This window comes from Falco peregrinus, chromosome 1 (assembly GCF_023634155.1).
Source record: "Falco peregrinus isolate bFalPer1 chromosome 1, bFalPer1.pri, whole genome shotgun sequence".
NCBI classification, from domain to species: Eukaryota; Metazoa; Chordata; class Aves; order Falconiformes; family Falconidae; genus Falco; species Falco peregrinus.
In genome coordinates this window covers 23,666,374-23,691,898 of record NC_073721.1, presented here as the reverse complement: position 1 = coordinate 23,691,898, position 25,525 = coordinate 23,666,374, and the positions used below count along the sequence as shown (strand labels likewise).

The window sequence follows — 25,525 nt, the reverse complement described above, 5'->3', positions numbered from 1 at the left end:
CTGAGACATCTGCTCCAGTCTCTTGTTTCTCAAGTTGGATTTACTTCATCAGACACAGTAAATACTATAGCCAAAGCATCTAGCACTAATGGGGGTAAAGCAGAAGGAAGGGTTGGAAGGGATAAAGAAATACCATATATTGGTTTGTACTATAGGTGGGCTTGGCAATGATTCATGTTAAGTCGGGGGGTTAGCTGGGAGTAGCAGCTTGGAAAAGAATGTGGGAGCTATTTGCAAATGGGTGTCTACAGTGAGAGCACTTGCGCTTTATTTATAGGCATTACATCTGCTGCATATGCTTCATACGTGATTTGGACTGCTTCTTTACTCCTGTGCTTAGGAGGGCTTCAAAGACATCCTGGGAGAAAGAGGGAAAAATAGTGAATTCTATTTCTTTTCTGCATCCTCTTTTCTTCTTGGCCCTTCACGTTAATAACTTGTATTTAGCATTGCAAAGAGTGCTGTTCACAAGGTGAGAACCCTGGGGGCCAAAATCTCTTGAAGAAGAAAAAGGTCCTGCCTTGAACTGTTTCTTAAACTTTAATGTGAAAGCTAGGTAGAGAATAGCTCTTGACAGAAACTTGCACTGTGATGTGGATCAAAGCATTACACACGCACACACCCCACCCCCGGCCAAGTCTTTCTGAGCTGGCACAGGGAGTGTCTCTTCCTCCTATTAAAATGTGTGGTCCTCAGAGTCCTGGTGACAGACCATGAATCCTGATCTTTTGGGGAGGGCTTGGTCTGAGTGGTAACTTCTTTAACTGAGTTTTGGGTTGTCTTTCTGCAAATTTAATAAACCACGGCTGTATTTCTGAGAAGGGGGCTGCTAGAGGCCCAATGTTACAGCGCACCGGCCTCACTTACCGCTCTGTCAGAGCACTCCTTTCCTGCTGTGTGCATGTGGAAAACCACGGCATTTGTCCTGAGCCTTCTGACTGGGCCTGAAACCTAACAGCTAGAGTCAGGGTAGGTCTTGCCTAATTTAAAACCTAAATGGAAAGGAAAGCGGTTAATGTAATTAGCTAAGCTTGTTTTCTCTACTATTTTGCTGGAAGGCTGCGATGGCCTGAGGGAAACACTGCTCCCGGAGCCCGGCCTGGCCGCCTGACGCAGGGCCGGGCGCTGACCTTGAGGAGAGGCGCCCGAGAGCAGCGCTCCCCGCCCCCGGCCTGTCACCCGCCCGAGGGCACCGGCGCGGCCCGCCTCGCACTACGCCGGTGGGCGCCAGCACTCCCCAGCTGCCCCCTGGGCTGAGGTCGGGGGGTGAATGCTGGCTTCGCACGCCCTCCCTGAGGAGAAGCGAGCGGGAGCGCCGCCGCCCCCTCGGCCGCGGCGGGAGACCCCGGGCGCGCCCGGCCCCGGCCCGTGGGACTGCGCGTCCCAGGGGCCCCCGCGGGCGCGGCGGCGCGGGCCGGGGCCGTTGCATCCGGGTCCTTGCCCGCGCACGCGCTGCCGCTTGCGTCTTAATCACAACAAATGAGCGCGGCGCGGCCCGGGGGACGCCCGCCCCTGACGGCGCCGGGAGCAACGCCCCGTGCGGGAGCTGATTGGGAGAGCTGCCGGAGAACGGGCCCGGAGGAGGGCGCCTGGCGGGGCTGTTATAAAGGCTAGGTAGGCGCGGAGGCTGCTGGGGAGCGAGCGGCGGTGCGGGCGGCTCCCGGCTTCGGCCCCCACCCCGCCGCCGGCGGCTCCCCTCCCGTTCCATGAGGCCCGTTGGGGCCGGCGAGCCCCGGTGAGGTGTGGTGGGCGGCGCTGCACGGGGGGAAAGGAGCCGCGTCTCCCCATGAGCGGGCCTGGGCGGCGGCAGGTGAGGTGAGACCCTGCCCGCCCTCCTCCCGTCGCTCGGCGGTGCCCGGGCCCTTGGCAGCGCGGCTCCCTCGCGGCCCCTGCGGCCGGGGGACGGGGGCAGTGCCCTGGCTCCTGCTCTCCGCCGGCCTGAAGCGCGTCCCTGGAGGGAAGGGGGTGGTTCCCCCTGCCCCGGGGCGGGCTGGGGGCACGGCGGAACGGGCGGCGAGGCCCCGCGTCCTACCTGGGGTGTGCGGCCCGCCCCGGGGCGCGGTGGCGGCGAGGGGGTGGGCGGCTGCGCTCGCTCCTTTGTTTGCGGGCGCTCCGCTCCGCTGGCCTGGGTCCGGCCCGCCGCCGGCGCGGGGGGCGAAGCTGCCGTCTCCTGTGCCTTCCCCGAGCCCCGGCGAGTCCCTATTTTTGTGTCGTTCTGGAGGTTTTTCCCAGCTCTGACCCTCTCGAGAGCTCAGGCGCTGTCAGGACGCTTTGGGCATTAATATCGCGGGTCGGATCGTCATGTTGCTCGTGAAAACAAAATAAAGGTCGTAGGTAGGATCTGGAATGCTGATTGAAACTAGAGTCCCAAAACGATGATATTCCTAATACTGTTTGTGGTTATCTGTTGCACGATCTAGATAGTAATTTACTGCTTCTGAAGAGCTATTTTATTGTTAATCAAGAATAAATTGAAATTCTCTTTAACAGCTACGTTTACATGTCGTTAGAACTCTTGCTTGTTTGCTTTATAGGTGAAAAATCCCAAACATGAACAGCAATGCACCACACCTGTCCTCAGAGCTGACTTGGCTAGAAGTGGAATGTAGTTCCCTGACAGATCTTCTTACAAGGAAGTTCTAAATCCTTTGTAATGGCCAACAAGAAAGAGCCTCCTTTTTTCAATGAAGATAATATGGGACCGTTTCACTACAAGCTTCCTTTTTATGAAACTATGGAGCTCTTCATTGAAACCCTCACGGGAACGTGCTTTGAGCTGCGAGTTTCCCCCTTTGAAACAGTTATTTCTGTGAAAGCTAAGATACAAAGACTGGAAGGTACTGTTCTCTCCTATTTCAGCATCATCTGTATCACTTTAGAAAGAGTCTTGTTTTTCAAGTTATAATTGCTAAAATCAAAACAGATAATTTGAATGATTTGTTCAGTAATACGTTGATGAGCTAGGTGCTCAGTTTATGGCTTAGGTTTAATTGAAAGGTTTTCTGTTCTTTTTTTGTAAGTTCATGGCTTAGGCTTCACTGGAATTGGTATATTGTTGCTCTTCTTTTCTTTTCCTGTGTTTTCTTTTTTGGTATGTTGTTTTTAATATAAATCTTAAAAAGTCTACGTTAAATCATTAATTGTTTTGATACTATATGGTATATAGCATTTTTGGCATTGAAAGGGTTCTCAGACATAAGTTGTTTGTTAACTAGCAGGGTTATAAACTGAACCTTGTAGTATGTCTATATTGCAACTGTCTGAGCATACTTTAGGTGCTGTGGTTGTTGCTTCTTAGGTTAGTCTATGTTTATGATACTGCAGTCACAAGAGCAACTGCAGTGCAGGCAAATCCCAAAGGCAGCTTCAAGTTACTGATTTGAATTTTGTTTAGGTGAGTGATCTTTTTCTGGTAGAGGTCTGGCTGAGTGGTGCTTTGTCTTAAAGAGATGAACTTGGCACGTCTTGCAAAGTGAAAGCCTTCTTTAAGCTATGAGGCCAGTCCAGGTACTAATGCATGGAGAAAAGATGCAGGTTAGTCCCCTCTCATCCCCTTTCGCTCTACAATGAGAATGATCCTGCATGAAAGAACGTGATTTGAAATATGTCTTCTTTTCACTTGAAGGGAGTTAAAGAATGGTGTGGCTACAGAAGTTGAGAGTACCAGAGTTGCTAATTTTAAGAAAAGGGATTCCTCTCTTTGCCCACTACACTTGTACATGTTTTTCGTGCTTCTGTCTGTGTGGAACCCACCCTCTGAGAAATGTGATATGCATTAGACTTGAATGTTAATACTGTTCTCTTACGGAAATCTGCACTAATGGACAAGGGGAAAAAAAGTAGTTGGTACAAGTTTTAAACACCGGAGGATTGCAGCAATCAGGGTGACTTTTTGCTATTAAGATCACATAATAGAAGCTCTACCATGCCAGTAAGTAGAGTTTACATCAGTGTAGCCACATTAGTGCAGCTATGTGGATATGCTTTTGTTTCCTGTGGATAGGGCTGTAAGTCACAAGTCAGAAAATGTGTTGAGATGGTTCTAGAGGCTAGAGGTGAAATAAGCAAAGGAAAGGGGTTTTCTTCTCCATGGTTGAATATTGGCGTAGAAGAGATGCAAGCAGATAGGTGATAAATGCCGAGAGTGAATTAAAAGGGAGCACAGGCAACAGAGTACAGGAAAAGGCAGGTTATCTGGACAGTATAGATGAAGTGAGCTTTAAAGGATGCTTGAAATGACCAGTAGGAGGATGTGAGGAAGAGGAATTCAAATTTCTTGTAGTCCAAGCTGGGAGATTGTGAATAGACATATTGAGTTATACTTACACTTTATTATTGTAGGCTGGGTGTACCTAGCTTACAAAATGATAATAATTTATTAGAACAAAAGCTCAATAATAAAGTTATAATACTGTTTATTCTGAATTTTGTTCACATCTTGCTGTTCATAGGATGGTAAGATAATTAATAGCTTAGGTGCCTGCTGTATAGACATAATTATTAAGTAAATTCCATTAAAATATGGAAAATAAGGGTTCAATGGTGTTATCATTGAATTGCTAGAAGTCAGTTGAAGTACCTTCATACTCCAGAACGGAGTTAAAATATCAGTAATTTCCTGATTAATATGATTTGTGGGAGACAGATTGCAAACACATTGATTATGTGTGGAGAGGACAGATACACAATGGCAAATCAGTTTTATGTTGCATTTGGGGTTACTATTGCATGTGAAAAAATAACTTTTCAGTGACAAAGTTCCTGTTATAGAGCACAAGTTCAAATAATGAATCACCCAGGTGGAAGGAAAATCTTAATTTTGCTGTGATTTAGCATGGGAAGCTATTCCTGTTTCTGCTGCTACTTTTCACTTACTGTATCACGTCAACTTTCACAGGGTGTGAACCTCTGTCATTTAAGTTGCATGTAGTATTGGAGAATGCTTCCTGCACTGCTGGGAGACTGTATAGGGTCCCTGGTATGGGTATTGTCTCTGTGGTCTTAGTTGGGTATTGAGGATGATGGTATGTAAGCATACAAAAAGACAGGTTCTGGGACATTATCTGCGACCTAAGATCTCCCAGAAAAAAATAGAGGACCATATCAGGAATTAACAAATCTGTTCAAATGTCACCAATGCCTTTAACTGTAAGAGGCTAATAATAAGGCTGAATCAAGACAACCTGACCTTTGCCAACAACTGGAGTTATCAATAGCTGTAGACTGTTAGCGGTGTAATAGGAAAGGTTAATATGGATGGCATGTTAGGAATTTTGTATACTTCTGATACTGTTCATCGTTCTTGGTGCCTGTTTAATGATCTGATACAGAAAGGGTTTGTTTAGACAGCTGTAGTAGACATTGGTACCTTACTAAGAAAGAGCTCCACATCTCCAGCTTTCTTTTTCCAGTTGGTTTTAGTCAGTAAAGAATATGGGTAAAAAAATTATTAATGGATTCCAACGCATCTGAAATCTCAGTGCAAGTCTCCTTGTAAATTGAAGTTAAAGCAGATATGATGTCTATTTGGATCAGATCCAGGCATTTGTCCTCAAATATTTTCCATGCAAAGCAGGCACGTGGTATCCAAAAATTTAGATTTGTTATGATGTTGACTTTGGAGCCACCGAGGGTAAATCCTTCTGGTCTGAGATTCATTGAGTGAGCCTTCTAAAATGGTACACAGGAGAAGAAATAGCTCTCTGTCTCTACTGGTGGCACAAAAGCTAGCATACGCACAGCCAGCGGCGTAGCTTAGTGTTGCCAGCAGTGCTACCTACTCCATTGGTTTTACTTGTTGATTATTTGTAGTTGAAAGCAGGATCATGTGTTGATCGATGTGGATAGGATGGTATCAGAGTTGCAAGGTGACATGAAAGACTGAGGTTTAACATGTGAATGGTACTTCAAAATAGCAGGATTTCATTGAAAGAGGAAGTAGCTTTTTCTTTTTTACCTGAAAAAAATCTATTCTTGCTTCCTCCGTTGCATGAATCTTTGTAGCTGCTAGGCCAGACAAAGTTTAGTATTCCTCATTTGGAAACACCAAGAAGGAACGTTCAGATAGTGTGCTCCTGGTAGTGGTTAAATGCTTTCATGTTAAAGCACCATAGGTAATACCTGTAAACATGTGTCTTCAGTAAGATGGGATTGAGTCTGAAGGGAGGAGGTGGGGTTTGGGATTTGGTGTTGGTGTGTCATTAATATCATGATTGTTATTATTATAATAATCATAGTTATCATTATTACTTATCTTGTGGGAATAAATTTGCATTCAACAGTATGGAGTGTTAAAGCCTTCATCTACGTAGCTAGCTTTAAATTTCAAGCAGTCACTGAACAAACCATGACTTTTATTTTAATTTTATAATCTGGGTATTTGAAAACACTATCTTTTTGTATGATATTTAGGTTCTCTTGTTCTTGTATTATTGTGACGTAGAAAAACAACTGGCTTTCAGAGTACATCTTAATTTGAAATGCTTGTGTTCAGTGGGGAATGACAGATGCAACAATTTTGTTTTACATGTATGCACTCTCAATTCATCATGAGAGTTGTTATTTTTCTTTGGTCTTTTTGCTGTCATTGTTTTCCAGCCCATGTACAGCAGCTTCACCTTAAGCGAAAGGAACTGATTGAATATCAAGCACACTTCTGGTGTTGTAATTTCTTCCAATACTCTATGAATTCAGTGTGTCATAATGATCTTCATTACTACTTGCATTAGAGAAAGTAGCTATACTTCTGTCAGGATTGGAGTAACTAGATTGCACAAGTCTAACAAGTTTTTAACAGAACCAATCTTGCTTTTCTTCTGTCTACTAATTTCCCTCTGTCTCCTGTTTGCTTTGTCATTTGCCTGTTTACTGTGCTGATAGAGACTAAGAAGTTCATGAAGCTTTTTTTTTTTTTAAGCTTATGCCTTGTCTGAATTGGGAAAACATTCCTGCAAATGCATGACTGTGCCCAGATCAGATGGTTAGAGCAGCATCTGGTAGGTGTAAATAAGGTCACCTTTGTCAGGAAATTTTGCAGATCTGCATTCAGTTACTGGTGACTTGCTGTTGTTACAGTCTTCTCTTTGTCAGTCCCTAGGGTAAAGAGTAGGTCAGTACTGACCACCGTTTACACTAATGTAGCTTACTGTCATGCAGATGAAAGCTGAGGAGTCCAACAGTTATGAAAGCGATCCTGCTGCTGTCATTTGTGAACCTTTGCACCTCCTACCTAGTGTGGCTGGTTGGTGGTTGGTTGTGGTTTTTGGGGTTTTTGTTGTGGGTTTTTTTTTTTGGAGGGGGAGGGTGGGGCGGGGGTGGGCAGAAAAGGCTGTCAGTGCAGCCTCTCTGTAAGCAGGAGCAAGTAAGAAACTCCAGCAATTTCAACATTGGATGGAAGATAAGTATACTGTTTGAACTTTGGCTTTGAAATGTTTGTGGTGGTTTTAAATGTAATAACCTTCTACCTACAACATAAATCAAGTTTGTTCTGAAATCTATGGTTGGGGTTTTTTTCTGGGTCATACTTGACCACATCAGTTTCTCTGGTGAGCTTACTTAGCGTGCCAAAAAGAAGAGTAAAGGAGTGAAGCTTAAGAGTGTATCTGATACTCTATCCTGTCTCTGGAATTAGTGTACCTTCTTCTTTCCTTTCCTCCCCCCATTTTAGCAGGTCGGATTCTCAGTCCTTCTGCAGCCATTGCAGTAGACAGTGCAGACTCTTCTATCCTCCTGTAGCATCACCTGCCTAGCCGACTTCAAATTGAGCATTGAAATGTAGCTTATTACCCCACTTACCTCTCTTCTCAGTACTGATCTAGAGCAGACACGTGATACAGTCACTTGCTGGTAAGGGAGAGGGGATAGTGGATTGGTGTCTCACAGTTCTCATTATTGTTGCCAAATTTACATGCTGCTCCCATGTGCAAATGTCTCCTCAAGAAAACCTTACTGTAATCCAGGAAAGGGACAGCTGATGCATGTTTTCCTGAACCTGCAAAGCACATACTATTTCCTCAGTGTATAAATACAGAATTCTTAGAAAGTAGCATAAAAGGGAGTTAGTAATAAAGATTTGTCTGTTTCCCATTACAGAAGAGAATAGTCTTTTCATCAAAAATGTTGTCATTGTTAAATGAAGAAAAACATGTTTCACTGCAATACTACCGGTTAAAAGCCAGCCTTTTTAACAAATGCTCTCTCAGTTTATCAAAGTAATTGGAAATTGGTCCTTGGGGGCTGCTGAAACCATAACAAATGCAGACAGTAATGACTGTTTGTAATCAGAAGACTGCAAAACAACTCGGAGGAGAACTTCACTGTAGACTTGCTGGCTGTTGCCAGCTTGTTCTTGTTTTGCTTACACTGCAGATGTGAAACATAACCAATAGTCACTTATTAAATAGCTTGCAGTGTAGTAGTGATTATTTTAGTCTATGTATGTATAGTAACTATGTATAGTTAGTATGACCATATTCCCCTCATAAATGTCTTGTGAACTTCAGAGGATACAAGATTCGCGTTAAATGCTATCCAAGTGAAGTAGAATTGTGTTGGTCATTCATAAAAGAGATCTAGATGTGAGCTGTGGTGGGAAAAGGAAATTGTCATCTTCTCTAAAGCTTAATAACAGTGACAGCTCCTCCGAAGTGCACTCTCCTTCATGGGCATGTCCACTCAGTGCACCTCCTACTTGTCACTTGAATCTGCTTGGACTTTTACCAGACCCTGGTCCCTTTTTCTTCCTTGCTGGTGATGGGTGCTGGTAGCTTTGTGCCCTTCCTACAGCTAGGAAGGGCCTTAACCAACCTTTTGCCACAGCTTACTAAGCAGTCTTGCAAGCCTTAGGAAGACTGATCTTTGTTTTCCCCTCTTGCCAGATGTATTTTGGGAAGTCTTACTGTTTAGCATTGCTACATGCATCTCCTTTTAAGTATCTGAGCATGCAATGAATAAAAATGTTAAGTTTATTTTAATGTAACCTTTTAGAAACTGTATTTATAGCTTTTGCTGCTTAGTCTGAGGAGTGGTGTTTAGACCTTCTTGAAAAGTAGTTCTTGGCCTCTATAGATCTTCATTTGAATCAGTTTGTCAGGAATGCACAGTGAGATCTTAACTGCCTGGATTTCACTACTTACAAACTGAAAATCAGCACCTCTTTTTGATGCTGAAGGGAAGATACTTTTTTTTTTTTACCTCAGCTATTCATCTTCCTATTAGCCTTGATGTTTTTTAACCTTTATTTTTTTTGGATGATGATCAGAGATGTCGCATCCTTTTATAATTGCCCTGGTTTGTATTCTTTCCAAAATTTGGAAAATGGCAGCATTCTAGTAAAAATGTGTGAAGACCACAGGTTGTACCACGTTATGCTCTTTAATGTGTGTTACATTTGTATCTAAAAGAGTGGACTATGCAGGCAGAAAGAAACAAAATTAATAGGTTTGTAGAATATGGATTTTTAATATGGAACAAATATTCAGTATGCTTACTTATAACAAAAAATAGCCAAATCTGAAACTGAACTTGAGTTGAAAGTTAGTATTACTAGATATAATTAATAAAACATCCTGGTGGCCTAAAAGAACACCCACAACAAAATAGAAGTGTTTGTAGCATGAAGTTTGACTAATTGCTATGGTGCTATACTGTACATGTGAACTTTCACGTTCCAAACCAAGCAATGATAAAATAACATTTACAGTTGTCACCACTGTAATAGAGCTGCTACCAGTTACGTTAATGTGATCTTGTCTTTAACGCAGAATATCAGCCTGTGATTAAATTATTCGGCAATTCTGTAGTTGGAGGTTTTTATCCTGATTTTCCTGTCACTAGACATAAAGCTCTGAGGTACAGGTAACAAGAGAAAAACCTCCCTTATCTGATGACTAGAAAAGAACAAGTATTCAATAAACTTCAAGCAAGTGAATACTTTTACAGACCCCTTGTTGAGCCAAAAGATCAAACTTTGTGTGTTGAGCCCAAGCCTGCTGAAAATGTTATGTTTGTTCTTAACTATTTGGGAGGTTAGATATCATGACTGAAGGTTGCTCAAGTGCCAGTCCTTGTCTTCCTTCTTCTGTTCTTTCCCTTGTGAATCCACTTCATTGCCTCTCCTCCATTAGCCCCACATTCTTCAAGAAGCAAAACTCCTCAAAAGCCCTCCCACCAACTCCAATTTTAATAGTTGTTTTTTTGTTTGTTTGTCTTGCTTAGGTATTCCTGTCTCTCAGCAGCATTTAATTTGGAATAATACAGAACTGAAGGATGACTATTGTTTGAATGATTATAAGTAAGTATAGAACAAAATTGCAATTAATGTTTCTAAGTGATTGTTAGGTTAAGCAATAGAAAATGCTACAAAAATGTATTTGTTGTTATTTACAGCATTTCAGAAGGCTGCACTCTGAAGTTAGTTCTGGCGATGCGAGGTGGACCTATTAACACTAGAAGAGGTAAGTGTTAACTGAGTTAAAAATAGTGGGTTTCATGCAACATCTTATAACTGAGAACAGCTTCTCTTAACTAAGTATTTTAGATGAGCAGACTTCAATTCCAAATTAATTGAAAAAATACTTAACAAAAGCGCAGGGATTTTTTTCCATCTTCTCTTCCTTAGCATACCAATACACCATCTTCTTCATTTTGTTTAGCCTTAGTTTAACAAGTATGTTTGTATGTATGGAATCATCAAGTCTTAAAATCGGCAATTCTTCACCTGCAGTAAAAATGATACTGTAATGTCATTATACAAATAGTTTTTCAAATCTGGTTAGTAAGAATCAGGCATTGGTTCAGTCTGATGATAAACTTGGCTATGTGGATCATCTATAGAGGCATGAAAATGGGAAATTCCCTTGATAATTTCCAATTGGAAAAACGTCAGCATATCTTCTAGGTTGGAAGTTCCCATTGTAAACCGAGCTGAACTCTCAAAGGTGATCAAAACAATAATGATAATAATAATTTGGTTTTACTTATTTTTCTCTTTGTAAAAACACAAGTTCCTGTGGAAGACCCGATCAGGGAAATGGCTGAATACATGGAACCCACTAGAGATGAGATATGGGAGAAAGGGCCATCCAACAAACAAGTTACCTTTTTAGTGTATCGAGAAGGAGATCAGTTGAATTTCTTCCGTGTGGTAGACCGGGGAGATGGCACTTTAACACCATTATCTGAATCTTTGAGGTAAAGTTGGTTTTAACCTTTATATTATTCTTCAAAAGGGGGATGTTTACAATTTTCAGCTTAATTTGTTGACTTTATCAAAAGAATATCTGGGAATATACCTGGAATATTGCAAGAATTTTCTCTAAGGGCTACTAAAATGCTGTAACTACATGGACGAACAGCCCAGTAATACTTAATGGCCAGTGCTCATGCTGATGGTCATCTACTGCCATGTGTGTCAATAGAGTGAGATAAAGCTGACCATGTGCTTAAAGCAATTCTCAGCATTCCAGCCCTTTCTAAAAGGGAATGTTTCACAGGAGAGACAATTTGGCAATAAAGGTATCAAAAACTTTTGAGTACTTTCTCTTCCATTTTAAGGCATTTCTTTAGTTTTATAAAATATTTCTCTGCTCACCGCATACACTTTCTTTTTTGTATGGATATGACTTGACCAAATGGTTAGTGAGGAAGATAGGAGGTTGGCAGTGCAAAATCCTGGGAGGGTTTGTCTGAAGTTTCAGAGAAACTGCGGGGGGGGGGGGGGGGGCAGGGTTAGGGTTGTTTTGTTTCTTTTATTTTGGTGTTGGTTTCAGGTTTTTTTTTTTCTTTGAGGGGGGTGGTGGTGGCGTGTGTGACATTTTTGGGGTTTTTTTATATATATACTGAAATAATTACCAATAGAGCTAGCCTTTGGACATAATTAAGCCTCAAATTGGCTACTGTTGAGTTAACCAAACTAGTCTCAATCACTATTACAGAATCAAAGTACTGTTATGATCAGAAAGGCACATATGTCACTTAGTAAACAGATTAGTAGTCTTTTTTCCTAAAGCTATCAGAGTTTATGTCTATTAAAATTACTAGGTTTTGCAGCTTTTGGATAGGTTTTTTTCATCTCGTGAAGAACTCTGTCTTCGTACAACAGTAAGGAAGGTAGTCCCTGTTCTGGGGACTGTCTGCATTTTCCTCCAAGGCTAAGGCCTGCACTGTTGTTAAGTAATGATTCTTGTTACTGTTTGCAAAGTGAAAGCAAGAGCTTTGTACTGGGTTTATATTTGGTGTGCTTATATTCAGAATATTACTCTTAGAAACTTTTATAGGAGATCTTAGAAACTACAGGCTGAATGAAATGTGAAGGTTGAATTCCCACATTGTTACACAGAGTAGAAAGAGCTAGTGTTTGATGTACAATTACTAGAGGGAAAGAAGAGGAAAGATACAAATATTTCAGATCTGTGATCTTCTCTTTCAGCCCGTGCACTCTTTTTCAGTAAATAGCCACATATGGTATTGTGTAGATTTGAAATGGGTAAAAACCACTGTCACCAGAACTGTGAACCTTGCTGCTGCGTTGGGCTACATACACTTGTGGAAAGAGGAGCATACAGGTGTAATTCCTGTTTTCACTGATAACCTGCTTGCCTGTTCCCAAATTGTTCTCTTCTATGTTTTGACTCCAAAAACATCCAAACCAATCGAAAGAGCTAGGGCTGCGGATGCTATACTGTGAGTTGACACAAGGAGTTGTCAGAAGGAGCTTGAACTTTCATTTTTCAGTGTTAAGGGTCTCTCCAGTATCTGCCTGTCTGTTCAAATTCTTGTGTGCTTGTGATGACTTTTTTTTCGCCTCCCATTTAAAACTAGTATGGACAATTGTCTGAAATTCTTAGTACTTCTTGATTAGGTAATCCTAGTGTATAGACTAAATAATAATTTACTTGAGATTGGCTAAATGTAGCAAATCAGAAGAGTAAACTATTCTTCTGGTTCTTGCAAGACATCTTGGTAAGCCTTTCAAAGCACAATAGCATGTATAAAAGTCAAACACATTATGCTTAAGAAATATGCTGTCACTGGTCAAATGATCCAGTTAGGTTGAAAGCCACCTGAATTGAAAACATCCAGCTTGCGTTGTTTCTCTTCCTCTGTGCTTTCTATGGGAGTTCATTTATTAGCTTTTCTACTAAGGCAGACGGTAATTTGGGCAAGGGGTCCTAATTTTTTAATTTGTTGTTATGGCAAGGTCAGACTTCGTGGGAAATGGAAAAAGTAGCAAAGGGAGGAGAGAATAGAAACAAATCAGACCATTTTATCTTTGTAAAGGAAGATTGTGAATCACTCTGAATACTAGTGTTTTCCACACTGACAGATGTGTTTGTACGTGTGGGTATACTGGTGACTGAGCATTTTGAGGCAGTTGTTTATCAGCTTTTCTCACATTGCTTATGTGTGGAGCAGACTTTAGTGACTGCAGTTTAGAAAGGAGACACTGGTTTGCGTTTGTTTTGTAGTTCTCCAGATAATTTTATTTATCTGTGGTTAAGTTAATGGTTAAAGCTTGACAAGGTGTAAATACATACAATGTTTATTGTCTCTGGATTAAAAGAAACCTGTGCTAGAGGACTGGCAGGCACCGAAGTCAAAAAAGCCAGCTATTGATCATTGTTGAGACATGCATTTACCAGCAAGATCTCGGGAATGTTGACAGCTATGGACAAAGTCAGTTTGGAATTTATGCATTGGAAAATGGGCTAAAAGTACCACCAAGAACAAAGCTTCCTATCTAACTTTGATATTTTTTTTATTTATAATAATATATTTTTATATTTATGCATATGCATTTAGAATTTATTTCTAAATAATAATAAAAACAAACTTTTGTTACTACTTAAAGTTTTTTTTGCTTCTATTTACCCAGAAAATGCAAGAGAAAGGGTAATAATTATTTTTACATCAAAAAAAAAAACTTAAAAAAAACCCCCAAAACCACTAACGAAGCATGTGAGACACATCTCTATCCTTGAAGGAAAGGAAGTTCAAAGAGTTGTTTTGAGTTGGTGACTTAAGTCTTTGCAGAGTTAAAATTCTGAAATTATTCTCTAGTGTTGAGTCCTCACTAGGAGAGGTATGTAATATATATGCGAACTGTCCCCATATGTAGTTGTTCGGTTTTTCGTAAGAAATGAGTCGACTGTTTTGCTGACTCTTGCTTTGACTTTGCTGATATCTTGCTCTTAAAGATATGTCTCCCAGCTGTGCTGCCTTTGGAATTTTGCTACATTTTAGGAAATAATTTGGAGGGTCAGTGCAAACATACTGGCTCTTGACTAAGAGCAGCAGAATATTTCCAAGAATCAGGTAAGATGGCAGCTCTAATTCATCAATTTTTATTATTTTTTTTGGTGCTGACTTCCTCATGACCTTTAGTTCTTCCTTGGCCTCTTTTCGAGAGTAGGAACTTTAGTCAGATCTACCAAGACATTTGTACAAACACACGGAAACTGCATGATTGTCAATTTCTAGATGCTGCCAGTCTAATGGAAGAATTAAAACACTCTTTAAAATGTACTATATACAGTGTTGAAAATGCATGAGTTTGTAATGAATTAAATACTCCTAATGGTTCTTTATTTCTCTTTCACATGTTGGATATGTGTTAGTGATTAATACTTCATTGCTTCATAGGAAAAACAAGTCAGATGCTGACTTCAAAACATTGAGGTTCAGTTTCTGTTAGAATACAGAATGGAAAAATGCAACGTGATGCTATGAATTTCCAGTGACTACCGAGCTAAAATATTTTGTCTTGGGACTAGCAATTCTAATCTGTTTTGTTTTTTTCCACATGTGAGACTCTTTGGAAACTTAAACTGATCTTTTTTTTTTTTTTTTTTTTTTATTATTTTGAAAAGGAGAAATAGACTATCATATCCACATGGGTGACCCCTCCATTTCCATTTATGGTGAGAACACCCCTCAGGATGGATAGAAATTTGGACTTTCCTTCCATGCCACTGTCTGGTTAATTGGAAAACTGCTCAGCTTGTTGTCTGAGTCACACAGTTAACAGCTTTGGCCATACCTTCAGGAGACATTTGTGGAACTGGATAACCCCTCAGTGGGGAAAATATATAGTGAGTGTGAACCAATGTATATGGTATAACCACTTCCCAGAAGTGTGGCTGTGTTCTGATTTCACCATCGTCACTCTGCGTAAGCATCTTGTAAGGAATGCTTATGTACTAAAATAAATGTATTTGAAATGTCTGCATACAGTTTTACATAATGCTTTGTCAACAGATAACTACAGATATGACTTTCTAGTTGTGAGAATAGTCTACATTGAAAACATAATTAAATTACTTGATTAGAGGGTGAATACAAACTTTTTTTATTTTCAGTGGTGGTTCAGTTTATAATTTATATGCTGATGATGAAGATGAGACAGAGGCATCACCTTCTGGCCAACAGATTATAGAGAATTCAATTACTATGAATAAAATGAAACTGCTCAAAGCAAAGATGGAGAACATGAATCTGAGTAAAAAGGTGAAGTTGTAATTTCAGTTTTCCTGTCATAATGCAGCTTGCATTTTCCTAGTGCTGACTTTTCTAAAAATCAGGTCAGATACTTTGCTGTTTTGGGAAGTGAAGTGATCAAGGGTAGATGATTTCTTATCTGTTGATCAAGTAAATGCTACTGTATAAATGTTTTGCTGTGTGGCACTGGCTTTACTTGGATCTACCCGTCCACATTCAAAGAATTCACTGATGGCCCTGGATTTATTTGGGTGGAGGTTTTGGGGTTTCTTTTTTCTCCCAATACTTTAAGTAGCATTGTTCCACAGTACTGCTGTGGTAAAAATCAGTGTTTCTCTTAAATGAAACTTCATTAGAAATACTGTAACTGAAGAGCCTATGAAGTTAAATATGAAAATGAGATTACCTAGAAGAGAAAATGTTACATTGGTGTTTATGTCTGTCTAGGTTACCTAGATGTAAAATGGAGAAGATAGGCTTTCTTTCATTGTTTGTCTTTTTTGAGACCCTAAGCTTTTCTCAGTAACTTTGGCATTCTGACTTCCCTTTTTTATTCCTCTGACGTGGCCCATTTACTAAAAAGCCTTTTCTGATTATACTACTTGATTTGGTTACTCAGATGTTGGGGTGAAGTCTTGGTGGCTAGTAAAAGATGAGGCGTTGGAAAGAGTGATTTGGTCCGTTCTGGCCTTTTGCTATTTGAGTTCCTAGGAATATGATCTTGGTCAGGTCTTTGAATGCAACTGTACTTCAAATACTAACTGTTGTTGTATGTGGGTTTTGGTTTTTTTAATAGCCTAAGAAAACTGTCAAGGTGAAACCTCGTCCTCCGATGACTCCTCGACCATCTAGTGGCTCAGTGGCTGCTGCTCGTCACCGGTTTTTAAGAGTGCTCCCCCATATTGGACAGTCCTGCCTACCTCCTCCTGGGAATTCATATCACTCAGAGTCCTCCCAAAATGCACTTTCAGCACTGGCTACTTTGGCCACTGCTGGTAGAACAATGCCATCTACAACTAATGACTTTCTTAAGGAAGACGACACTTGGCAGAGCAACTCTTGGTCTCAGTCAGTTAGTAGCATCAGATTACCACCGAAAATATCTCGTGTTGAACTAGAAAATGCAAAGCTGCCTACAAATAATATTCTGACTCCTGTTTCATCTCTGCCTGTAAATTCAGAAAAAGCATCTGAAAATGTGACCCCAGCAAGTGAGGAGGATGCTGTTTTGTTTCCAAATATAACCAATGTAGAACTGTATGGAGCAGAAGAAAAACTTCTACCTGAAACAGATGCTTTTGCTTTGTTAACAGAAGCAAGTACCACTGAGCAGTGTAGTGAGATATATGATATAGGGAGGGTGAACCCAGAACTTGAACTGTCTGATGGAGATGAAGAATCTAAGGTTGTAGAGCAGCATGGAAAACCTATTGGCAAAGTGCTGAGCACTGCTGCAATGGGGGCTGGTCTTCTCAGTACTCGTGAATTAAGTCCTCAGAAAAATCTGCTTTTGTCACCTCTTCGGTATTCAGCGCAAGTGGCGCGTCACAGTTCTCTGAAACCACAGGCGCAATCCAAATGCTTTGAGGCTGGCAACTTGAGACCTACAGCCTCCCCAAACATGCTTCGGTCATTGGAAGTCCATAGTATAGCAGACTCCTCTTTTTCTAGGACTACTAGATTTTGTAGTGTGAAAGTAGAGTCACTTGGCAAAAGACCTGATGTAATTTCAAAAGCAGATGCTAGGGACATCACAGATGTGGCTAACAAGGCATCCAAAGAACCTGTGAGTTCTGTAAGTAACCTAGGATTTCTGGCTTCGCTGGCCCGAAGTGCAAATAGGGAAAGTTTACAGAGTTCCTGTGGGACAGGCAGGTTTCGGACTTCTGGTGTTGCACTACCTACAAACCTGCAGCATTTTCAGGAAGAAAGCTTTAGGAAAACAGCTCCTCCAAATGAAGCTGCTGAATATATTCTAGTGAGTACTAATGCTTCCAAAGAAATTGTAGTTTTCCTGTCTTTTCTGGTACTGACATTGAAAACTGTACTTTCACGCGTGTGTCCATGTGTCTTTTCAGGGAAGACACATGGGGAGGGGGAGGTGTACTTAAATTCCTGTTAGTCTTGAACTGTTTCCTGAATTCCTGTTGGTATCTTAACTGTCTGTTTATCTGGATGGGTCCTAGAAGTAATTTTTCATAAAAATTGAAGTGGTTGTTTGTTCACAGCTAAAATTATTAGTTATTATAATAATAGAATTATGTGTGTCTGTGCTTGAAGGGTCATCTGACTTCTGCTGCTGCTCACTAGTTTCATTTATTCCAAAGTCTGCCTTGTGACTGGCACCATATGTGCCTAGCTTCAGGTCTCTAATGTAGTTAGTTGTTTTAGTACATTGTGAAGTATGGAGAGACTATTAAATAGTCATTTTGAATAAGGCTTTATATTGCAGAATTACAAACTTGTGTACAGAAGTCATCCTGGGCTCTTTGTAGGTATGCTGATCGATTTCAAATAAGCTGATACCAGACTGCCTAACTTTCTCATTTAACTTCATCTGCTAGTAATTTCCTTGTGGAAATTTTTTTTTTTTTTTTTTTAGTCTGCGCATGGGCTTGGAATGAATGGAAGTATTGCAGCTGTAGGGAAGAGAGCAGGTAAGTAATGGACTTAAATAATAATTGAAGATGACTTTTTAATCTTTCTGATATATCACATATGTGGAGGACAAGAATCATTTATCTTTGTAAGGCATATGGCTTTCAAAGTTCTTGCTGTATTACACTTCTGTAACAGGATATAAATTTTAAAGCAATTCTTTAACTTACAGATCTCATCCAGATCTTGGGTAGACACAACTGTGACTTTCTTAGCTTTTTTTAATACTTAATGAATCCTGCATGTCATCTGTAGACATAAACATGATGTTCTACTCTGAAGTTTTCAAAAGGTCGGTTCTGTGAATAGTTCTGAGTCTGCTAAAATCAGAGCCGAATTTATTGGTAGCATAGTCTTTAGAACTACAGCCTGAGTCAGAGGGATTTAGCAAAAGAAAAATGGGGAGGAAGCAGCAAGGGCATGGATGCTGAAGATTACTGATATAGTGCAGATTTTTCTCTTTTGTGGTGGGCGTCATTCTTTCTACCCTAGTCTTGGTAACTGTGGAGTGCTTAATCACAGAATTGTAGAATAGAATTACAGAATTGTTTAGGCTGGAAAAGACCTTTATAATCACCAGGTCCAACTGTTAAGCCAGCACTGCCAAGCCCACCACTAAACCATGTCCCTAAGCACCACATCTACACGTCCTTTACCTCCAGGGGTGGTGACTCAGCCATCTTCCTGGGCAGCCTATTCCAATGCTTGACAACTTTTTCAGTGAAGAAATTTTTCCTAGTATCAGATCTAATCCTCCCCTGCCACAGCTTAAGGCCATTTCCTCTTGTCCTATCGCTTGTTACTTGGGAGAAGAGACCAACACCTACCTCACTACAACCTCTTTTCAGGTAGCTGTAGAGAGCAATAAGGTCTCCCTGAGCCTCCTTTTCTCCAAACTAAACAATCCCTGTTCCCTCGGCCACTTCTCATAAGACTCGTTCTCTAGACCGTTCGCCAACTTCAGTGCTCTTTGGGCACACTGCAGTGCCTCTGTCCCTCTTGAAGTGAGCGGCCCAAAACTGAACACCATGTTCGAGGTGCAGCTTCGCCAGTGCTGACATCTTAATGCTTGACGTCTACTGAAAATGGATGTGTTGTGCCTTAATATTAATTTCTTATGTGATTAATTCTCTTGGGGGAAATGTAACTGTCTAGTACTTTTAAAACTCCTAAGACAGTGAGCTAAAGATTTTCAGCACAATTAACTGTTCTTCTTCACATCTTTGACTTGCAGCTTGCATGCTTTCTTTTCTTTCTATATGACCTTAGGAAAATAGAGTAAGGCATGTATTCCAGGATTCTAAGACCTAGGCATAGAGAATGAGCTAGAAGATCTGCAAATAGCAGTTGCAACAGGAAGACTGATGTGATGATGGGGGAGCAAAAGCTGCTAAAATAGTGGATTGTGCCTTTGTTTCACAGCTGGGGGTGCAGCTGTTAATTGGCAGTCAGTTAAACAGGTCTGTCCCTACCTACTCCGTGGTAAGAGGTGATACCCTAGTAGCCATGTCTGCATGATGGGTAAGCCTGCTAACATCTGCGTCATTTTGGATAGAACTATGAAGAAGACACTCCTCTGGTATTTTCAAAAAGGTTCTAGACAGGAGAAAGGCAAAGTTGGTGTTGTCATATCATGCAGGCTCTTGAGAAGAGAAGTGGCTGGTAATGATCTGTTGTATAACTGGCCAAAGGACAGATTCATGTAATTGCTGTAGAGGCTGTGAGTGTGGTGACAGAACTATTGTTTTTTCTGGTTAAGTATGGTCTGCGGGTGGGGGGGCTGTCTTCAAGCCCTGTCTGTTTCACCAACTGGGCTGACTGATGCTTCTGAGATAGCATGCTTTTAAATGATGGAATTGGTAGCATAGACAAGTAAACATCTGGAAGTTTTGATGCTAGATAGCAGTGGGATAGCTGGTTGGTAGCGATGACTGCAATGTGTGGTGACTGCCTGGTGTTCCTATTGAATGTAGCCTGCTGTATCTCAGTTGAGAAACGAGTGTTGGGATTAAAGGTGCGCTCGACAAAAAGTACTTCTGAACTCATGAGGTCTCTTTTTGGGATCATCCTGACACTAGCGGCAGAAACAAAGAATGTTTGAGAGGATGCGTTGCATGCTTTCATTGTCCTAGCGTATGGTAAACGTGAATAAGCAAGTTGGGAACTAAGAGGTTGCTTCTACAGAGGGAAGGTGCCTTTTCTTTACATGCTTTTCAGTTAATAAAGCAACCATCAAGAATTATAGGGCAAGTGGTTAAAGTACATTTTTAAGTACAGAAATTTTACAAACATCTGCAAAGTGCCTTATGAAACCATACAGCTAAATAGAGGCCTGTAGTCTTAGTAATGTACTTTTGGTGATATACCATAATTATAAGAAGATTTTAAGATGTTGCAGTATTTATTTGGCAAACGAGTTACATGCTAGGTACTTGAATGCCCAGTTGATTCTTTGGAAAGCTACTGTGTGCAGTGATTTCCTAATCACATTGTGTTTCCACTTTGCATTTGGGAAGACAGTTAGATGTGTTCCTTGATTTCTTCTGTAAGTTCTTGCTTATGTGAACTTTCAGCAGGTGTTAAAAATAATGGGTCTAAGTCCCGCATTGTGCTGCCTCTTCTAGAGGTGTTCATAGGCTTGAGGTGTTTTCTGGTTTGGCTTTTGGGTTTTTTTCCTCCCTGTTTAGGCTTTGGGGTTCCCACCTGAAGTATCCCAAGAAATGCAAATGAAGCTGGGTTTCAAAAGATAACATTGAACTAGTTTGTGATCAGGAATAAATAAAAATAAAATTTCTTTGCTGTCTTTCTACCTCTGAAAGCAGGTGAAGCAACCCATCTTCCACCTGTGAATGACTCAGTTCAAGCAAAAAAGAAAATTGCAAAGCATTGCTTTCTTTGTGGCAAGAAAACTGGATTGGCAACCAGCTATGAGTGCAGGTAGGCCGACCGTATAACCAGCTGTTGTTTAAAACTGATAGCTGCGTTAACCAAAAGATTTTCTATGGTACATGGTATTGCTTAAGCACAGCAAATCAAAAGTCAACCCTTACAAAAGTTGCAGTTCTCAATTCAGCAAAACTCCGGAAATTTCAGGAATGTAGTACCTGTTCTGCTGTTGAGGTATATGTTCTTCCAGGAAAATCAAGAAATGCAAGGTATAAGAATGCAAAATATCAGGAAATATTACCAAAAAAATTATATTTTATACTTGTGTGGGGAGAACTTGCTACAGATTCATGTTCTGCAAAGTTTCTTGACGATAATTACATCATTAACAACTCAAGGAAAAACTGGTTTTGTTAGTTTTCAGAGTATCTCCCTTAGATTTGGCTCTATTGCAAGACATCGGCACAGTTTGTGAATTTGTATGAGTTTATATTTGACAACTTTTTGATTTTTATGTGTGTTCTGTTTCTTGTGAGACTTCGGTCACCTTTGATCATCTAGAGCGTCTCAAAAGCAAAATACCAGAGTGGTGTCCCCCAAATCATGACTTGCAGACAGCACAGTGACACCTGGTACTTAGTAGTGATCACTGGAAACTTAAAAACAAAAACAACAAAAAAACCCCACCAACAACAAAAAAAACCCCTGCTTTCTCTGTTGATCTTGGTTCTTGAAGTAGTTTCCCACAAGATACTCATTTCTCGGTATCATTTCCCATGAGCCAGCCAAGGTTGGGAACTGCTGCACTTTGAGTGCTACATTTGAAGCTGATCTTGGTTTATGCCAATCACAACAAAAAGAATAAGACTTCTGCCATTGGGAAATTGTGTTGGAGAGTTTCAGGATGAGGAACTGCCTTCTTACTGACTCTTCAGTCACTGATTTTGAAACAGTTTTGGACCCTGAACACTTTCTGGCTAAGCAAATAGCTGCAAGCTCTTCTAGAAGTAACTAAGCAGCTTGCTCAAGGTTGAAAGTGAAGCACAGAAAAAGGGGGTAAAATCGCACATCTCCAAGAATAGCATTCCTTCTAGCTGTAAAGGGAGGAATCATATGACCTTTTACTAGAATGGAATATAAACCAAATAGAGAATACAGTTGTAGGAAGGAACTGGTGATTACAGGAACAAGAACGAAAAAAAAAATTATTACCAGGCACGAAAAGCCTCAGGAACAGCTGCAGAGTTTGTTCCAAACCCAGATAGATACATAAATGGAGCATTATAGTCTAATGGTGAGACAGTAAGTTGGATGAGTAATGCTTAATCCATTTCAGGAGAATTCTAATTTTGAATGTTGTCGTCGTTTTACTGTCAAGAAGCAACTTTATCAAATAATCAGTCAACAGGACACTAGTAGCAGTCTCCATCTAAAGCACTTGTCCAGATCAGATACAATATCCAGAGTATGCTTCTCTCCTGTTATGAGTCTCAGCTGCTGAGCTGTCAAGTTTGAACGCAAAAATCATAACCTTAACTCATGAAAATTGCAACTGATACATGCAAGATGCGCCCTTCTCCAGTCACATAGAAAGTAGTTTTCCCTATAGTTAGTCTGTCTGATGTCTTTACAGCTGACTAAATCTGCATTTATTAATCTCAGATGACTAATTTGAGCTTATGCCAGGTAGTCTGTGCTGAACTATTTCATCATCTGTTTTGATGGTCTGAATGATGTGGTGGTTTTGAATTGAAATGCATTATGTGGATTTTGCCCAATGCCATTATTTTAGTTCCATGGTTTTGTCCTCTGAATTCTATCAGCTGATGTTGTGTGAGATCTTTAAAAAGAAATAAAATAAATCAAAGACCAGTAATTCTTAATCTATAAGATCCTGTGTGATCCTTGCTAGCTGGTTCCAGGAGTACTATCTTGCTTAATTTCCCAGCTGAAGAGACTGTTGGGTCAAAGCTGCAACATTCAGTTACAAAAATGTCAATTTGATTACTTCACCAGTTAATGTTATCAGTCAAGGATGGTTAGAATCCAGGCAGTTATGTCAAATAAACAAGACGTGATTAAGCCAAAGGGCTCCCAGCATGTCGGAGAGTTAAAAGCTTCTAAAAGCTTGTAACTTCTAATATTCTTGATTCTTCAGATGTGGAAACAACTTCTGTGCAACGCACCGCTATGCAGAGACTCACACCTGCACCTACGACTATAAGAGTGCAGGGCGAAGGTATTTGCAGGAGACCAATCCCGTCGTTAGTGCACCAAAGCTTCCCAAAATCTAACATGGTTGTGCTGCATGTGGCTGTTCTGCCATTGAAGAATTGTATCACATTGAGAGAAGCACTTGCTTAAACTGCATAATTTTGCCATGCTCTATATTTAAAGATTTGCCAAGTAACAAAAGCACATGAGGATGCATCCTATCGAAGAATGATGTGAACACTACTGCAGTTAAAGCTTTTCTTCTTTAGTGAATGAAAAGTTAAAGATAGTTTTTAAAAACTTACGTTATTGATTTAACTGTTACTGCACGTCTTGTGTTGTGTTTTATATTTGGAAAAGCTATTTCACTAGACAAGTCTTTAAAAGATGCACTTTACTAACTTTATTTACTGTATAACCAGACTTGAGGGGGTGTCGTAATGAGGGTGTCATGTAATGTCTTCTGTACTCTTGCGTTTTTTGTCCATTGCGTGGTATGTTCTAAGTTATTTCACTAGAAAGATCCTTCTCCCTGTCCTTTCTTCAAACAGCCTATTTTGAGATTAAGGGGGTAGTGTGTTCCACGCCTCTGTTCCATTCAGATTGGTATTCATACACTGTGTACCCATTCTGAAAATTACATATTGTGTTAATCACATTTTCTTAAAATAATACTGTTTATATGACAAGTTTGTTTTTAAATAGAAAATTCCCCCTTTGTTGCCATTAAATATAAGGAACAACTTATTTTAACTTTTCTTGAAATCCTAGATTTTTTTAAGACTTCACAACTTGGTTTGTTAAGATGTTGAATGCTGTTACTGGAAGAAATTCTAATAAATATTAAATTTTATTCTGGTTTATGCTCTTGTAAATGCACAAAATCTCTTCATATTTTGCAGCATGCTCTTAAATTAAAACTTGGGCGTTGTTATTGGGGGGTGGCTTGTTGGTGGTTTTTGTTTTTAAGAAGCACCGATTCACCTGTTCCTCCTGAAATTGGTGGGAAAACTCCTACCAGCTTCATTAGGAGCAGTGTGACCAATGCTGTGTGCTTTAAATAAGCCTTCTGAGGTCTTACAGATGTACTAGCAAAGGCAGATGGGTGTTCAATGAATGGCATATATTAACCTGCAGCCTTTCTCCCCTCCAGCTCGTACTGTACAAAGGCAGTTCAGTAATTTTGAGACGCCTCTCATGAGTGTGCAGCTACTGCAGAAAGTGATGTTGGAGGAATACACCTAATGAAGGCCTTTGTTTTTTCATTCACTTGGTGTGTCTGAAATCTGTTTATAGGCTTATGTTGCTTGAGGTGTTCTAGTATAAACAGATTAATAAAATTCTACATCAGACCACCAAAACAGCAAAAAAACTAAACCCTCCACGCTGGATCTAGACAGTGGAATGTAGTCATCCCTTTCTTGCCAAGTCTTCAGCTACTTAGTTGGTTGTGGTATTAAAATGTTCTATGCTGCATTCCAGACGAACAGTAGCAGCTGATGAGCAAGGCAATCAAAAGTTGGGCCAGGAGAGAAAAAAAAAAAAAAAAAAGAGGATCACTGAAAGGGAGAGAAGTAACCTGAAGAATTCTCATCCTTGGAGGAAATCCATTTCATGTAGTCCACCTGCAATTTCTTGAACCTTCTGGAATTTTCAGAGTGATCTCAGAAAAAAAAATTCCAAAATCATTCTTCTGGGCAGTGATAAGGTAAAAAAGTAGTTTTGTGTGTGTGTGACCTCTGGGTTTATTCTTGGTGGACAAAGTTGCACCTAGTATGAAGATCATGTTGTTACTGAGCAGTGCTAGGTACTGTGAACATGCCTGTAGTTCTTATTTCACCTCCAGCATATGATAATACTTGATGCCAAAGGAAAAGAATAAGGAACAAGGCAAATGTACTACTGTTTTCCCAACAATTGTTTGTAGCGCAGCAGCTTTTAAGACAGAGGTATTGGTCTTTGTAGGTACAGTAGAGGTTTGGAAAGAAGTGGAATTAAAATAATATTGGCTGTCACCACTTAATCTAATTCTTCTAAGTATGATTGTCAGGAAATTATTTTGCAGTGCATTAGAATGGCTGACTCGAATTTTAGTAAGACTGGATAACTGAAATGTGTGGCAGGAAGTCTCTTGAGTCAGATCTCAGTTGTGACTTTCCCCTTCTGCATATGCATAATGAAGTGCACAATGCTGTTCAGAAAATGCAGTGTAGTAATAATTAATTTCCATGTGTATGGCTTCTCATAATTTTTATTATACCTCATTTTGATT

General features: G+C 40.4%; 1 protein-coding gene across 4 annotated transcripts; it reads left to right on the top strand.

Moving 5' to 3' along the window:
* Positions 1-1,488: 1,488 nt before the first annotated feature.
* Positions 1,489-24,106, top strand: ZFAND4 (zinc finger AN1-type containing 4). Of its 4 annotated transcripts, none has more exons than XM_055810415.1 (10): positions 1,489-1,614; positions 2,535-2,837; positions 10,216-10,291; positions 10,387-10,454; positions 11,004-11,190; positions 15,357-15,504; positions 16,292-17,473; positions 18,098-18,152; positions 20,973-21,090; positions 23,198-24,106. In XM_055810415.1, exons 2-10 carry the CDS (start codon positions 2,654-2,656, stop codon positions 23,331-23,333), a joined length of 2,154 nt encoding a protein of 717 aa, XP_055666390.1. In that variant the 5' UTR covers positions 1,489-1,614; positions 2,535-2,653; the 3' UTR covers positions 23,334-24,106. The 4 variants fall into 4 exon arrangements, with proteins under 4 accessions (XP_055666390.1, XP_055666384.1, XP_055666401.1 ...); XM_055810409.1 differs by lacking the exon at positions 1,489-1,614 and adding an exon at positions 1,626-1,810; XM_055810426.1 differs by lacking the exon at positions 1,489-1,614 and adding an exon at positions 1,626-1,815 and having other exon boundaries at positions 20,976-21,090.
* Positions 24,107-25,525: the final 1,419 nt, after the last annotated feature.